Source organism: Ostrinia nubilalis, chromosome 12, assembly GCF_963855985.1.
Source record: "Ostrinia nubilalis chromosome 12, ilOstNubi1.1, whole genome shotgun sequence".
Taxonomy (NCBI): Eukaryota; Metazoa; Arthropoda; class Insecta; order Lepidoptera; family Crambidae; genus Ostrinia; species Ostrinia nubilalis.
This window is the reverse complement of record NC_087099.1, coordinates 10,909,654-10,926,802: the sequence shown is the minus strand read 5'-3', so window position 1 is coordinate 10,926,802 and position 17,149 is coordinate 10,909,654. Positions and strand designations below refer to the sequence as shown.

The window sequence follows — 17,149 nt, the reverse complement described above, 5'->3', positions numbered from 1 at the left end:
TTGATACAGCAAAGGCGTCACGCGTTTTGTTATAGCTATCATTAGCGCTCGATTTGTGTGATTGATAGAGCATGACAATAATTTGTGATAAGCTTTTGATTTCGGTGGGAATCGTGTCAGAGGTATTAATATTCGTCAATGTACTCGTATCTTTATCTGTGACTTTCGCCAATGATGTGTAATTTTTTATTATCATTTTTGCTCGTGAACAAAAGATAATCGTCTATCTTTGATTGTCATTTGTTTGTAGACAATTGCAGTTGTGTTATATTTGCGAGTTGCTTTTGTTATTTTCAGATTTGCTTTGCAGCTTTTTCACATGATTATAGTTTAGTGTAGGATTTAAATGCGAAATCGGAAGCTACCTCATAAATAGTGACTTTTAATTCTAGGTTAACTAAAGATTTCATAAGACATTAACTTCTTTTAAATTGAAAATCATATCGAATCAATTAACCAAAGTTCCTTAACATTTAGATAGCCTTTGAATAGGTGAGCAAAAAACATGAATGGAATGCTTATGTACCGAACTAGCTATTAAGTGTTATACCTACTATCGTAACTCGCGTTAAACGGTCTCAACACGTGTGGTTCCGAAATCAAATTAAAATTACATTTGATAAGATCGAGTGGCGGTTATGGAAATTTATGACTATATTACCTGCGCGCGCGCAGACAAAAACCAGGGCCGGAGTCAGCAATTATTTATGGTTCGAATGATTATAGTTTACGGTCAGGAGCTACGCCTTTAGGTAAAATAGTGCGAATTGCTAAATTTTGTCATGTAAGATGTAATGGCTGCTTTTGAATTTTAATTTTAAATTATGGATAATCATTTTTATTTCCTTTTGTTTGTGGTAAGTTGAAGAGGGTCGTCCACCTGCAAAGGACACTACATCATCTGATGATGATGATGGTGAAACTCCTTATCCCTATTTAATGCTCCATATTGAGGCAGTGTGATTTAAATTTGAATTGGAATTAATACTCGTGTAGCAACAAAAATACTATTTTGCGTTATATCAAAATATTTTGCTCCGGAACTACTTAAATTTGGGACATCTTAAAACCTACGATTCTCATACGGATCACAAAATCCCGTTTAAGCCCGTATCTAAATATATCAAAGCAGTAGATTAAACTAAAGAACGCACAAAAATGTGTTGGCCGCCAAAAGATACAGAAATAAATCAACCAGATGACAATTTAAAGTGGTTAACCCACTAACTGTGACCATTTTAGATGCTTTGATCAGATTTTGTCGAAACTTAACATGATAAAAATATGAAAACAAATTTTAAATCTTAGAGAAGAAACTATAAAGTTTATAATAGTTTGAAAATAAACCGTGATAGTGGGTGTCTCTACCACAGAGCCGAGTTGCCGCATAGATTTATGTTTTTATTTAAAAATTAATGAATGTTGGTCTTCACAGCTATGCTAATTTACGCAGTTTATATTTTATAAACATCACATTAAAATTTGTTTCACTCTTTTACTTTTTGGAGAAATAAAAGTGGTCAGAATTTTATTAATATTTGTTTTTGTAGATTTAGTCAGACGTAGTGTGAGAGCAATAGAGGAAAAAAGATAATATTTATGCATATTTGTGGAAAATCTCTGTGGATATGGAAATAATAAGTAGGTACTAATAAGTACTAATAAAGTGGAGTTGCCTACGACCAGTGCCAAATATGCCCACTGAATTACGGAATCTTCTGTATTCTCAGCGAAGCTACTACAGTGAAAATAGGCTCCCTGAAGATGGCAAAAATTCATTGTAAAAAGTAAAAGTATACCAATAAAACAGCATAAGTAGTTAGTAAGAAAGTATCGCAACCGCTGTTCAAAATCGCTGTCGTATTAAAAATACGCCAATTTAACCATTAATGTGCAGATTCAATTTCACCCCAAAAATTGGGCGATTGTTACCAAGTCAGCTGGCGCCAGGCCCGGCTCTACTTTACGACCTGTTAAAAGACCGAATTCGCTGTCCAAATTAACACGAAATAAAAACGAAATCGACGTACAAAAAATAAGCGAAGGTACAAGATAAAGCTTAAAAAAGGCCCACGTCAAAACATTTGATTGTATTAATATTTATAGGCTCCGCCGGAGGAAAGACGGCCCGGATCGGAAGAAAAAAAATGTTTATCAGCCCGTTTAACTTTTAAGGAAACCGCGAATGCTTTGTAAAAAGTTATTTATGGGTCCGAAAACAATTGCAGTGTTACCATTATATCACATTTGACAGCAATAACAGTATCATATTATTGTTTTTTGTCAACGAGATGAAGTCGTCCCAGTTCATTGATTTCTGTAACAATTGGACGGTGCGCGGTTTGATTCCGTTATAAAAGTTTTTTGGTTAAAGAAACACGGGTTTTGTTTAAAAAAATATGGTATTGACTTATCAAAGTCACATTCAGACCAATTGACTCATTGTAAGTCTCTAAAAAGCTCTAAAGTGACTGAAAAAACTTCAACAATGTTGCCAGGTTAACGAAAAAGTCTTGGTACTTTGATAAGGTTTCAAAAATGTGTGTTGGATGGTTTAGGTGGAAGAAAATGTTTACCATGACGATTTCAGATAAGTTTTAATAAATCTTTTACATATTATTGCAAGTGCAGTTGACATCTCTAACAATATATCACGTGATGGTATGCAGTCTATTAATAGGGACTTATACGTCGATGCGATCAAGAAACCAAATTAACTTGACATGAACAATGCTTGTTAGAATTTCATAATCCTTTTACACTGGAGACGTCCACATTGTATGAATAACGGCGCGGCTATGCTAATTCGGAATACGCTGCGCGCGCGCATAGGAGACCCTTTGTGAAGCTTAATCAGTGTCTGCGCACCGACATGGATTATTGCAATGGAATTAAAATGCGAATACTGTTATTATGGTTTTAATTACAACAAGAATTCTAGTTATTTTGTTTAAGTAACTTAATCTTTTATTAGCATGGCAAGACATTATTTGCATGATGATGATTTTATGTAAACCGTGTGTGGGAAACTATGTACAGAATAATTTACATTTAATAGCGATGTTCCTGATAAAACAACCACTTATAGGTTTTCATGATCACGCTTAAAACAAGTTTATTTATTTATAAATTAAAATAGCTGCGCACATCTAAGGACGGTGCCAATTACAAGATAACGATTTACATTGAAAATACCAGCAGCTTTCAATAAACCAGTAAATAATCGATCTACATACTGCACCTGCACTGCACATTACACTGCAGTTAACACTTTAATGCTCATCGTCTACATGAGCTTAAAATTGCGTGCAAACACCATTTCGTTTCAAAACATCGTTCATAAATTACTCGGGAAAAAACGGTACAAGTTATTTTAAGCTAAACCAGATGAAAAATAGTGTATCTCCCCCATATATTTTATAGGCTAAAGTTGCCATCAATAATTGAAGTTGGAACATCCCTAGAGAGCGGGGCTTACGGCGTCGGGACGGACTTCGGACGTCCATAAGTAGTTCTGTCATTGATTTCTAATATTTGTTTCAGAAGACTCTTAAAAAGTTTGCTGTCGAAACTTTTGTGAAAACTTTATACCCAGATAGTAAGTTAAAAGTAAACAGAATTAAAATCAAATAAATATGGTTTTTGGAATACAGTATCAGTTGCATAAATGTACTACACTTTAAATCAGTGGTTCCCAAACGTATTTAGTCTACTGCCCACTTTGAGAATAAATTATTTTTAGCGCCCCCCATTTTTGTAGTCAAGAGTCGAACTCAGTCGATGTCTAAGAGTCCTCCTAGTAGATGACGCCTCCCAAGCCTCTACACAACGTCCCGATTTTTTTCTGGGTCTCTTACCGCCCCCCCTTTAAGCCTGCAGCGCCCACAAGGGGGCGTTATCGCCCACTTTGGGAAAGACTGCTTTAAATTGATATTGATTTACATAGTAGGAAAAAATGACACTAAAAATTGAATAAATAGATAATATTTTGTTTCTTTGCTAACCTTACAAGCGCAATGCCTGGGAGTGCACACAATAGCCACGAAAAACCGCCTATCTGCACATAGCCCATTGTACGCTGTCACAAAAAATTCTCAACGCGGCAATGTACTAACACATGGCGTATTCGCCAGTCATCGTCGCCATTGCTCTTCCACGAACTAATCTGGACTAATCCTGGCAGTTATTTACTTTTTTGTCCGCCATTCTTGGACCTTTATTTTGCTAACCCTTTGTGCATATTTTAAAGCCGTAGAACTGGTTTGGGCGAGTACATAATTGGCCGCGTTTGGTAGGCGGGGTGCAGGCATGTGTTAATGCAGATTGCAGTAAAATGGGTTTTGTAATTAATTTTGAATTCTTTTTAAGAGGCTTATTAATTATGTATCTACGAGACCGGTATGTTGAAGCGATAAGCAGAAATACATCATGGTTTTAATAATATGTGAAGAAAATATGAAAAATATGAAACTCCTCTCCTCCTCTCGTGAACCATTATTTTTCAAAGTAAATAGATTCAGTAAAAAGATTATTTTACAGGTAAACTTTAACACTATCACTAACTTAAGTGAAACTTTAAACAACCAACCAATTGGTTAAGCTAAAAACATCAGTTTTTTTTATAATAATAACATTGGTCATTTCAATTTTAGTGCGTGTGTAATAATTAACGAATAACGAAGTCAATTAATAAAAAGTATTCTAAAAAAATCACAAGTAACATAGAACATCCTGTATATTCAAGTCTTAAGGCCAGGTTTATATCAGAATGCCTATGTTCCGATCTTTTAAACGATTTTCGACTTTGTCCCATTAAAAATAGGAGCAATAATCTTATTACTTCAACGTTTTGTATCAGGCGGGGTTATTCAGGAATTTGCCTTGCCGCTGTTCGTGCTGCGACGTTATCTCTGTACGGATCGCGAATTAAATATATTATTATAAAGCTCAGTATATACGTATTAGCAACGCTAATAAGCAATACTGATCGTAGACGCAGTACAGTCGCAAATAAAAGTCTCCAAGATTGAATTAAAGACAACGTAAAAGGTTACATCTATCAATTTAAACTTTATACACGAAAATTTAAAGCATTATATTCAACTTTTAGCATCTTTAGCCATATTTTACGCAAGAATCAAAAGGTCTTTAATTATCAATTTACAAGAATCAACTGGCAGATCCCTACGAGCGATCCATAATAAATGCTTGAAGCAATTGCAAACCGCTTTTGGCCCTGTATAATAGGTATGTAATTATAAAAAGCGTCAAAGTATAAGCAAGAACTGTATATTAAAGTGGCGGCCATAACATGCAGCATGTCTTTAGTGTAGGGCCACCAAACTATGCGAAATATTAGGATAACCTCCTAAAGTTCAATCAAAATACTTTCGCTGTGCCTTTTTTTTAGCAAATATAATCGATGAATTAAACAGAAGTTAAAACCTTAAAGAAGCCCAAGTTAACAGTAAGACAACCCAAGACCGAGCCGCCTGGAGACGCATGGCGCGGAGGGCCGACCCCAAATAAAATGGGAATGGGCCAGGCAAAGTAGTAGAATTAAACAGAAGTTAAATCGATGTTATAGATAACACAATGGACATAGCTGAAAATACAGTTACCTATTAGTTGAGACTTTTTAAGGCGAGCCAGATCTCTTGTTTATTAGAAAGTGAGTTTATAATGTTACTAATTTTTCTTTTACAGGTTACAAGAATGTACAAGAACTGTGAGAAGAAGAAATATAAAAGCAGTAATAATTCCGCAAAAATGGGCAAAGGTTGGAAGTCCAATTTGCGAACAAATGCTGGATGGATGCTGGTGACCAATGCAGATTGGAAAAGTACAATGAAAAATATGAAAAAAAAAAACAGTGTATTTTTCAACAGTAGCTAAAGTTAAAAAACTTATTTTCACAAAACTTGTGTTAGCAAATTAATTCAAAAATATCAAATACTATACTAGCTTCATAATTTATGAAGCGAAATGCTAAGTAGGTTAACTCTTTTCATTTAAAAGAAAATTATGTACCGATAAAGGTTAATTTATAAAATAATAGTAATTTCAGTTAAGTGCCTAATCTCCATCTCCTGTGAATTCTTATGCAAAATCGATATTCAAGATCATCTTCAAAAAAGGAATTGGCGAACGTACCTTACATACTGGTATATAATTTTCTTCACAACATGATACAAATTATGTGCATAATTATGGATTTTCGATATGGTTGATATTTAAGTAATTTCGTGGTACATGTCCCGTCGATTGGGAGTGATAGGGTGGCCCTAGGTTAGCATAATATTATTTGAACCGTAATTTACCGTCCACCGGCGAACAGTTTGATTTATTTATGAGGGAACGGTGACTCCGCCACTAATCTTTAGTGGAATTTAATTTGTTATTTATGTACTAATCGCTGCTAGTAACTCTTCTCAGGTAAGGACGATGGATGGACTTTGGGACAGCACAGAAGCGTTGAAGGCTTAAATATGGTTTATTTCCTGTACATGCACTTTCGATGCTCTATTTATAAGCATTTGAAATAACATACTTCAGAAAGAGTCTAGAATGGGAAATTATAAATATCATTGTAACTACTGCTTAATTGAAGCAGCAAATCGAACGCATAGCTTTGAATAAAGCTCTGTGATTGGTTCGTATGTCACCCTGTGCGTCCACGCACACTGTGAGACCTCATAGTAGTTTGTGAATACGGGCGTTAATGTTCTATGCAAGGACTTGTGGAAACCACTTAGTGAACGTAGTACAGAAACTTATGGCGATTTAATGGGGCCTGTATGTGGGCCTGACCTTATCATGGGAATAAAATAAATGTAGAGTGCAGTAAGTGCTGCAGTACAGTACAGTGTTTAAATAGTGGTGATGAATTTACGCTGAATCGGTAAATGTTAATTTATATTTTAAGCATACTTAGTCTTATTAAATGTTTATTTAAAATTGGGTGGTGTACTTTGTTTAAATATTTTATCTCACACCAAAAATCATTACAAAGTAACAAAATGGCTTATACGTTTTTTGCCTTATCAGTCTGGCCCGCGATATTCAATTAAAAACGAATAAATTAAGCTAACAGACCGGTAACTTCTATTATGATACACGTAGGTATGTTCATAAATTGAATCATAAATTGCGCTTAATAGTCGGTTACGGGCTGGTTTTGCGCTATCATAGTAATTGGTTCTGTCTGTGTTGTGTTTTGTTTGTGTTCTACAGTGATTGTTATTGGATTATCATTAGATCTCTATAAGTCTATATCATAAAAAAAACACAATTAATATTGCTATATTGCTTTTTTTTAAATACCTATGTAGATTTTTAATGAAATGTCCTTTATACGTTTAATTTGACATAATTATTTAATCTCGTTATTTTTTTGAACGCTTATTAAAATTATTTTAGGTAAGTACCTATATTGAAAATTTTCTAGCTTTATGCTTTTCCGAAAATGCAGTCTAAAATGTAGACAAAATGAAAGGTATCCTTGATAATTTTCTGTAACCATTGCAGTAAAGATTAACCCTGACTTTTCTGCCCCATTTCGCTTCGTTCGTTTTTGTCGAAATTGAAATTCGAAATTGAATTAAACTATGTTTAAGGTAACTAACCTGACTTCTGTGAGCTTACCATAACTTTACGTTAGGTGTGCTCACTAGCTACTGCGTAAAAAAGTTGCATTAAATGTATGACAAATTATACAGCGCGGCAGCGCCCCTAGCTACTACTTTCAAAAACTATAATCTTCGTAAACGTACGTAAACTTATGGTGAGCACACTGCCCTATTCCTAAATTATCGACTGGTATTCGTACACGTATGACTATTGATAGTTTAAATTGTGTGCGTTACCTACTCGTTTAAAGTATTGAAGCACAAAACCAAACTTGAACTCTACAACAAAGTACCTATTTGAAAGAAGCCAGCAAACTACGAGTAGTATGAAATACTTTATTCCAATTCTGATTCGCGTGTTTTTCGTCTTTATCGCCGGGTGGTCGGAACACTGTGCATCGCATAAACAGTGTTATCTTCAGTGTAGGAAGCAATGCGGCTTGTTGCAGAGAAAGCTGAAATTGTTGGTGTTCGCGTAAAAATATTGCTTTTACAAACATTTTGCTACTACGTTTATTAAAAAAAAAAGAAAGCTATATTTCACTCTGATTTAGGTCTCGTTTTTAAAATCAGACGAAAAGGTTTTTAATTTTCCTTAAAGGTAACTTTTTGCAGCTACTTGGAAGCTCTTTGTCCAGTAGTGGGCGACGGTGACGTTCGTTTCAACGAATGAACTTGAAGAATTCCCAAAAGCAGATTTATCAATTTTATAAGATTATTTTACTACCTCTAGAGGTATCTCTACATTACCTGTTTTAGTGTTTTGTGTTAATGTTACTGAAAGTAACCTTGAAGTTACCAGCTGCCTTGAAAAATAAATTCGTTCGTTCGTTTCAGCCAAATAACGTTCAATGCTAGACAATGGCCTCCCAAGGAATTCCACAACTATCGGTCCTGCGCTGCCCGCATCCAAGTTCTTCCAGCGTTATCGTTAACGTTAAAATATACATAATATCTCATTGACTATCAACTTAAAACTCATTACATTTGCTACCCTATGAAGTATTGATTGTTGACTTAGTTAAGCTTTTAACTCTACCCTTCATCTTCCACCTATCGAACAACTACTGACAACTATATCACGAGGAAGTTCCTGCGGGAGCGAATAGTTGGATCTTACAGTCGCCGTCGACACGCACGCGCACCAGCGACTTATGGCCCGCCGGCATGAAAGGTTTGCGACCTCTGTGTTTTTGCATAGATATCGATTGTTGACTTAGTTAAGCTTTTTAATGTCTTTCTAACATATCCCTCAACCTATCGAACAACTCCCGACAACTATATCACGAGGAAGTGCCTGCGGGAGCGAATAGTTGGATCTTACAGACGCCGTCGACACGCACCGGCGAATTATGGCCCGCCGGCATAAAAGGTTTGCGACCTCTGTGTTTTTGTATAGATATCGATTGTTGACTTAGTTAAGCTTTTTAATGTCTTTTTAACATATCCCTCAACCTATCGAACGACTCCTGACAACTATATCACGAGGAAGTTCCTGCGGGAGCGAATAGTTGGATCTTACAAGTCACCGTCGACACGCACCGGCGAGTTATGGCCCGCCGGCATGGAAGGTTCGCGACCTCTTTTGCATAGTAGGCTTAGTACAAACGATTGATTAAATACTAGCTACCTATTTAATAATATATTGAAATTACTATGGCTGAGTTGCACCATCTTATTGTAACTTTGACAAACGTCAAAAATCTGTCAAATTGCATACAAAAAGCACCGTGTTATTGTTACGGTTAAAATAAGGTGATACAAACTCAGCCAATGGTTTAAAATTTAGGTATAAATAGTGACTGAGTTTCTTGCGCTGCTTCTTTTCAGCACTGTCCCGAAGCAGTGGCAGGGTTAATACTGGGACGCGTAAAAGTGCTTTTTAAAAGCCTACTTGCAAATATAAATGAGCTTTATGAGTTTTTTGGAATTGATGAAAAATGTTTACGCCCTCTGACGCATCTGATAGAACACCCGTTGTCAAAGCAATCTTTCAGTGACATACAAGCAAGTGGTTTGGAGTTACGAAATTCAAGAAGGTAATTTTACAGGGCTTTAGTTAATTCACTTTATTCAACATAATTATGAGTACCTATTAACAAGTGCTATCTTCCTATGTATTAGGACCTTTACGATTAATTAAACACCTTAGTTCGCTGATATAAAACTCATGTTGAAAAAATTAAAAACTGAAACTACGACTAGTGTGGAATAGGCCTTATAACTGAATTTTACATTTTAATAACAAAGCTGCGTTATACACGAACATATTGTGTGAAATAAAATTTTCTGCCTTAAACGTGTTTAATATCAACGATTCAGTTACTTCACTAACAATAAATTACTTGTCAGAAAGCAATTTAAGTTTACGTATAGTTTTAATCGAACAAAGATTCAAAGAACAAATATTCACCAATAACAATCCAATTTATAAATGTGTAACTCATGGTCTTTGTACAATTTAATAAAAAATATCATGCCTACATTTTAAATTGATTTAAATTTAGAATCTCTACCAATTATCCTTTAAAATGTTTAAACATAAAAAAGCTTTTATTCACATGGACTTCTACTGTAAATTTAGATTATCCCGCCTATTAACTTCTCGAGCATTTTACAGAAGTGACTCTTCTTTCATCGGGATTTTAAACACGTGCACCTGTTAGGAGCCAATTAAACGTCGGCAAGGTCACATCCAATCTACATCACAGAAACAATACTATTTCATCTGTTTCCCGGAACGGCACATCTGTGCTTGTCTTTATCTGTGACATCTACTATAAGCCACAGTATAGCTAAATGTAGTAGTTTAATTCTGAAGGTTAAAGAAAATAAGAAAATTGATGATTTCCAACAACAAACTTAACATTAAACCACTACTAGTTTCTAGCTGTTTTAATACGCTATTTCACTGCAATATTTTTGTATCATCATCTGTCGAAAAATATACTAAATTCTACCATAAAGACAACACATAATATAAATAAAGGTAATGCCTATAAAATAATAGAGATATGGCTTAAATACTTTACTTTCTCTACATACAATACAGGGTGGAAACGATAAATGATCTTACTCGATTATTATAACTGGTTACTGATCCTGTAAGTGCTTCAATAGCAGATTTTGGATGTGATATTTGTCAATACTGTCATCTGTTATGTATCAATAATATCTCGAGGAATTTTTAAACATGAAACTGTTGCTTGTGTCACCTGTTGCACTATTAGCAGGTTTTTCGAGAAGTTAACCTACCGCTGTAACTTATACTATGGTACAAGCTGCTGTTTGCATGTGTCGTATTTGTCCGTTGTCTTTTTGTCTAAAGGGCAGAATGTTGTGGACTATTCTTGGCCTTTTGAATGAGAGTATGTATCGAGGAATGATCCACTAGATCTATGATAACATACTTGTACTATTTATGCATGTATTCGTTCATTGTTATATGAAGGAACATCTATGATGGGCAGCAGTTTATGGTTAGTTTTCTTCAAAATAATGACTTGATTATGAATATAAATAAATAGATGTGGAATAAAAAGCCAGAGCCAAGTTAGAGCCTTAAATTAAAGACAGATTAACCCTTAAAAAGGCCAATTCACGCTAAATACCAGAAGGTGAGGATCCGTCAAATCACACGTCCCGATGACGGAGCATTTCCCCGTCATTAAGAGACTGGAGAAAAAAGACTTCGGATGTTCACTTGTAAGCGCCCGCCAACAAAGCCATTATGCCTTATTATGGACACCATCCATCAGCCAGTCATATCGATCTGACATTAATGCATGCTAATGCTTTATAAATAGATATATAATTTGTTTTGTCTCCACCTCGGCAACCAATTGATGGATTGTCTTACTTCTTTTACGTCAAACTGTTGGTTTTCAACGGAGGCGTGGTCACGCCCGGCGAGTTAGTTTAGACGAGGAAGCCGAACTACTTTACGATTTCACGCCGCCACGAAAAAAGGTGTGAATCGAGCCGTTTATGAAATTGATTGTCTTCGCGTCAAGAAATTCATTAAAAATACCGCTACGCATAAATTCCACTGCGAATTTGATAAAGGTTATAAAATAAGAAAAATACTCACTCTGTCCTAGATGCACTCGCTTCATCCACGGGTATATCTGCGGCGGGTTAGCTTGCGTGTTCGAAGCCGATTTTGAATTCTTGGTGGTATTTGAACTAGAATTGTTGGCCTCGTTGCTATCGTTGCTTGACGTACTCGAAGCCGGGCTGGAGATGTTTTGATTCACGTTAGCTTTGTGCTCCACTGGCGACGCAATGGGCGTAGTCAGTCCGAGTTTGGTGCTTGTACTTCCACTAGAGTTTTGACCGACAGTCCCGAATCCAGGGGACGTTCTCCCCGGCCCAGAGGATGTGGACAAGTCCTGGGGAGATGCAACTCCAGTAGTGGATGTAGAGTCAGCGAATTTACAGCTAGCACCAGCGGCTTGGCTGGACGGCGTGGACATGAGATTCGGGGATAGCGCACCAGGGCTCGGGTTCGAATGCTGATGCAAATGGCTCGCGGTGCTGCCGAGTCTCTGCGGATGTAGTTGAGTGTAATCGATCATCGTTTGCGGTTGCATGTGTGCTCCACTCGCGGGTGTCGCGTACGGATGTTGTGGGTAATGATGGCCGACCTGGGGCGGGGAGTAGCAGGCATTCGGGTAAGCCGACGCCGCAGCATTTGGATTGTAGTAATCCGCCCCTGGGGTTGGTAGTCCAGGGTGCCCGGACTGCTCAACTGGCGTACCGGTACGCCCTGGGGCCTGGTTCCCATAGCACGAGGCGAGGGAGTTGACGAATTGGTAGGAGCTCATCCCTGCGTTGTAGTTTAACTCGTTCATCGATAACAGTGTTGTGTGTCCTCTTTCTCAAGTTCAGTCGGCGCGTGTCATCGCTCGGACGAGCTCTGAATGGGCTAGTTGGACATGTTAAGTGCTGATGCTGCCCGCTTCAATTGTCCTCGGGAGTGGGGCTTGATTGATGGTCCTGTGATAAAATGAGACACATTAGTTGGTCAAGAGCGTCGCCTCGTTATTGGTGATGAATGTGGTTTTACAGATAATAGAGTCGTATTTCATTTTGCGTGCATTGAAAAAGTGGCGAATTGAAACTGATATTAGGTTTGCTGGCAATTTAAGTGGATAATTGAATTGCATTATTAATTGTCTATTAGGATGTCGTTTAGAGTGTCTCTGTAATAGATGGGAAGTTTTTGAATATCATTACTTAGTTTGCAATAGATAGCAAATGTCTTGTCGGTCCATTTAAGGTTATTCATTTATTACCTACGCATGAAATTGATTTCTAATTAACTTCAAAACGATCTATCTTTAATCTACTTCAAGATTGTGCTTCTCAAGTAAATCCAGTTAACAGTGCAAAATAATAGTGTGAACTTCCATATTATCTAATAACTAATTTAATTTGTTTACTATAAAAACACTACGTAAACCAATAACTAGGTATATTTGAACGGGGGCTCATCAAATAAACGTGTTTTATTACCATACGTTTACGGCAATTACCGAACAGCTATTAGACTACCGCCGGGGGTCTATTCTAAAACAATAAATTAATTTTAGGCGGGCTAAAGCGCGGTGCACATGTCAAGACAAGTGCGGAAAAAATCCCGACACGTGGTTGAGCCATAAAAGTGTCCACGAAGCTTTATGGTGTAAGCGGTAGGTTTTGGCTCCTTCGATTTATGAACTCGACTTCTTGTAGCGATGTGCTGAACACTTTAAAATCGATTTACTCGATTATGACGATTTCGTTTGAATTTATGTTTTTAAAATCACAAGTAAACAGGTTTTAGCTTAATATTTCGTGGTCGTCAATTAATTAAAGTATTTTAAGGTAGATCAAGGTGACTTCTCTTATTTATGAGCAACCTGTCTTTGTAATATGTAATTTCAATTTACCGAGAGTTTCTGTTTTTAATTTGATTATTACTTAATATACCGCTGTAAAGTTACATAATTACTGTTTTGTCTGTTATTAGTTGAAACATAATTAAATTACATAACTTTAGATGGCACAAACTCTTTCAAAATTGTTACAAGGCAGTCAAACCTTTTCACGCCATTCAAAATAATAATGTATTTTGTCTGAAGTTTTATTTACAAAGGAAGCTCCCAAATGATAACATTATATTGCAACATTTTACAATATTTATATTATAGCCTACAAGGCTAGTTAGTATAGATAGGTCGGAAATTATAATCTAGACCTAAAAGTTCTACAGTTCACAAAACTGGAAAAACTCAAGTTTAATCGATCTCTATCCACAAACCTTGAATTTATGAGTTTACCATTAATTTATTTTAATATGTCAAAGTTGAAGCTATTATTTTAAACGTTGAAGAATTCAACTCGACTGATTTATTGATTCCGGTAAAACCATTTTTGGTAGCAGATGAAGTGTGACTGTCTTTTTTAAACTTCAGGAAATTTTTACTGCGACGACTTTTGCTTCTGATTTTACTGAAATAAATGTCAATTCTATGACGTAGTTACCCAATTGAACGCTACATACGGCTGGTAAAAATTTCTAGTTTAATTACATTTCCTCAATCTCGAGTCAAGATCCCTCCCGATTACGACTTCTCGGATCCGCTTAACATCACTAGCAGAATGCGACTTCACCAATTTATGAAGACCACCAGTGCATACATCTTTTTGAGCAAATTAGCAGTCATTGTGCTCGATTTATTCGACGCGCATCGCGTGATGAATGTGAGAATTCGAATTTTAAAATTTAACGCGATGCGATTTTGTTATTTTGCTGGATTTCTTATGCAACGGTGCAGTGCGCTTTGCATTTATTCGAGACATTCGTTTTACACGTGTTATGTTTCTTTTTTTTGTGAAATGTTAAATTTATGGCCTGATATTCAATGACTTTAGCTATTATCTGCGGTCATAGCACGTTACTTGGGAATTTACCTGTGTGAAAACAAAAGCCAAATACACTTACATTCTAGTTAATTTTGTTTTAAATGAACACTTAATAGAATTAATTTGGCTAATTGAATTAGAGAAGTTGTTTTGAACAAAAGCAACAAACAAGCATCAATTTATTAGTCATCGGAAACTTTTGTTCTTTTTGTTAGAGTAGTTTTGAGTACATTGTATGACATTCTCCTGGTTATATTTTGGTAGAGAAAAGCAATAAAGAAATACGTACTTATCTTCATTACATTAAAGATACCTATTATGTTTTGAACGACAATAATAAGAAGTAGGTATCATCTAACTAATGGGACATAAATATTATGCCCGTTAATCATTGGTTTTCTTTCATTTCTATTTTATGTTACCACCTGATTCTAGACATAAATTATGATTTTCGATTTGGCAAATCTCTTTAATAATCATAATGATGCTATTAATCACAACATTTATTTTTCAAAGTACTCGTAGGTAATATAGTACAAATTTTTTATTTATCTATGCGGAATAAAACACAATATCTAGGTTTAGGCAATATTCCAACCAAACCAAAGGTAAATAAAAAATCTGTACACTGAGAAGTCGAACAATAATACGTTAGTCTTTTTTACTAAGGTAGGTAATATCTAAATCAACTAAAACACTTATAATTTTTAGCTATCAGTAGATTACGTAGATAAATAATTTTTAGCACTTTTCATCAAATACTCAAAACCTTACTAAAATTATTTTCACAGTCGCAAAATGCAAAGAAACGATTAATTACATATCTCTTTAGATTCATCTGCAATTCCTTATTATGTGCTTATGTTCAAAACAACCGTCATTGTTGTTCAACACATGTGCCAGTTATTTCAGTTCGAAATTTTGTCACTCCCGTCCTGTGCGCACTAAATGGCCCGTGCGATTCGGCTGCGGTCGTTTTTCCCTCTTTTTCCTCCGTGTATTCCCAGACATCCTTTGATGACGTTTTGGGCGACGACTTTAATTTTAATTCGGTACTGTGATAGCTTTTATTGTTTTGTTTTGTGCGTTCTATTTGGATTTTGAAATTCGAATTTAGAATGTAGAGTTGAGCGCGGAAAGTTTTGCGTCGCGCCGAAGTCAATTGAATTTTCAAATTGAGAACTTTTTTGGTTTGAAAAACAATTACCTAATAAGAAAATTAGTAAAAACAATAATATTAGTAAAATCTTTTTGATTGCTTACATAACAAAATAATAACTCTTTTTTTCTTATTCCTAATTAATTTGGCTCTATTATTTTTACTGAAATTTTAAACTTTACCAAAGTTTGCAGAAAACGTTCTATTTATCTACAATGTTGTCTTATTTTCAGATTAGCTATTTCAAACGATTCTAAATCAGAAACTCTTGGTAATTATTCATATTTTAATAGCCGGTGATACGGAAAGCTCAGGATATAATAACATTTAATGCCCCGTGACAAGTGGACACCTTAAATCCACAGAGTTCAGGAGATTTACTGCGACACGCTTTGATTTTACGACATTCGCCTTTTCAATTAGGACTGTGTCAATTGAAGATGATTTTCAATAGGTTTTTAATAGACTTATAATTTGACAAATAAAGTTTTGAAATAAAAATAAGTTGTTATACTTACTCCAGTAATATTTTAAAGATTGACCAAAAGTCTGAACAGCAAACAATACATAAAATCACAACCGATAGAGTCGAAAAAATCACTATTATCCCACAAGTTTATTTCATACACTTTCACCTCAACAACAAAAAACAAAAATACTTTTTCAAACTAAGCAAACCTTAACGGCCAGTGTGAAAAAGAAAAAATCGAGCGCGTTCGAATTCCGAAAACTTCGGCGCGGTTCGTCGCGGCGGAAAACGTTGTTTTCCCGGCGTTCCGGCGTCGAGTGCAGCGCGCTTCTGACGATGAGGTGAGCGGTCGCGTTGACGCGCGTCAAGCGAGCGGAGCGGAGGGCGGGGGGCGGGGCGCACCTGGGCCGCCTCGCCACGTGACGCGCCCGCTCCCGCGCCCGCTCCCGCTCCCGCTCGAGCGATCAGTAATTAGGTAGGGCCGCGAAACGTCACGTATCCGATTTCAATGGGCCGATTGATGATTATGGATCGTCGATTTTCGTTTTGGTGAAACGATTATCGGAAGGCTACGGTTTTCCTTCCGTTTACGAGTTTCTTGTAAGAACAAGTCAGTCTTCAGTCTGTAAGAACAAGGTAAGTTACGGAATTGATTTATTTAAATAATTTAATTTCTTAAATAAATATAGGTAGGCGTTACTAAATATAGGTAGTTAGGCCTACGTGTAATAAAATTGTTAATAATATTATCGATTCTAAAATATTTTCTTTTTAATTAATTATGCATTTTTTTATTTTTAGATCAAAGATAGTCTTAAGTCTGTTAAAACTATGCTCTACAATGAATCTCCAGTAAAGAATGGATTCAAGTTCGAGTTTGATCTGAATACTGATATTCAGCCAAACGCAGCCTTGATGTTTTGCTCGAGTTAGATTTATTTTGCATGTCCGATTTCCGGCTACGAGCCTTATACGAGTAGTGAG

The 17,149-nt window shown here is 36.0% G+C and overlaps 1 protein-coding gene across 1 annotated transcript in view; it reads right to left on the bottom strand.

Annotated features, from left to right (window-relative positions):
• LOC135076923 (homeotic protein Sex combs reduced-like) overlaps positions 1 to 16,482 on the bottom strand; it is a 48,805-nt gene extending 32,323 nt beyond the window's left edge. Inside the window, exons 1-2 of the mRNA XM_063971437.1 lie at positions 16,215 to 16,482; positions 11,719 to 12,626 (exon numbers count right to left, since the gene is read on the bottom strand). Of these exons, the coding sequence (XP_063827507.1) occupies positions 11,719 to 12,481 (763 nt within the window). The 5' untranslated portion in view covers positions 12,482 to 12,626; positions 16,215 to 16,482. The remainder of the gene's footprint in view (positions 1 to 11,718; positions 12,627 to 16,214) is intronic.
• Between the last annotated feature and the right edge of the window lie 667 nt (positions 16,483 to 17,149).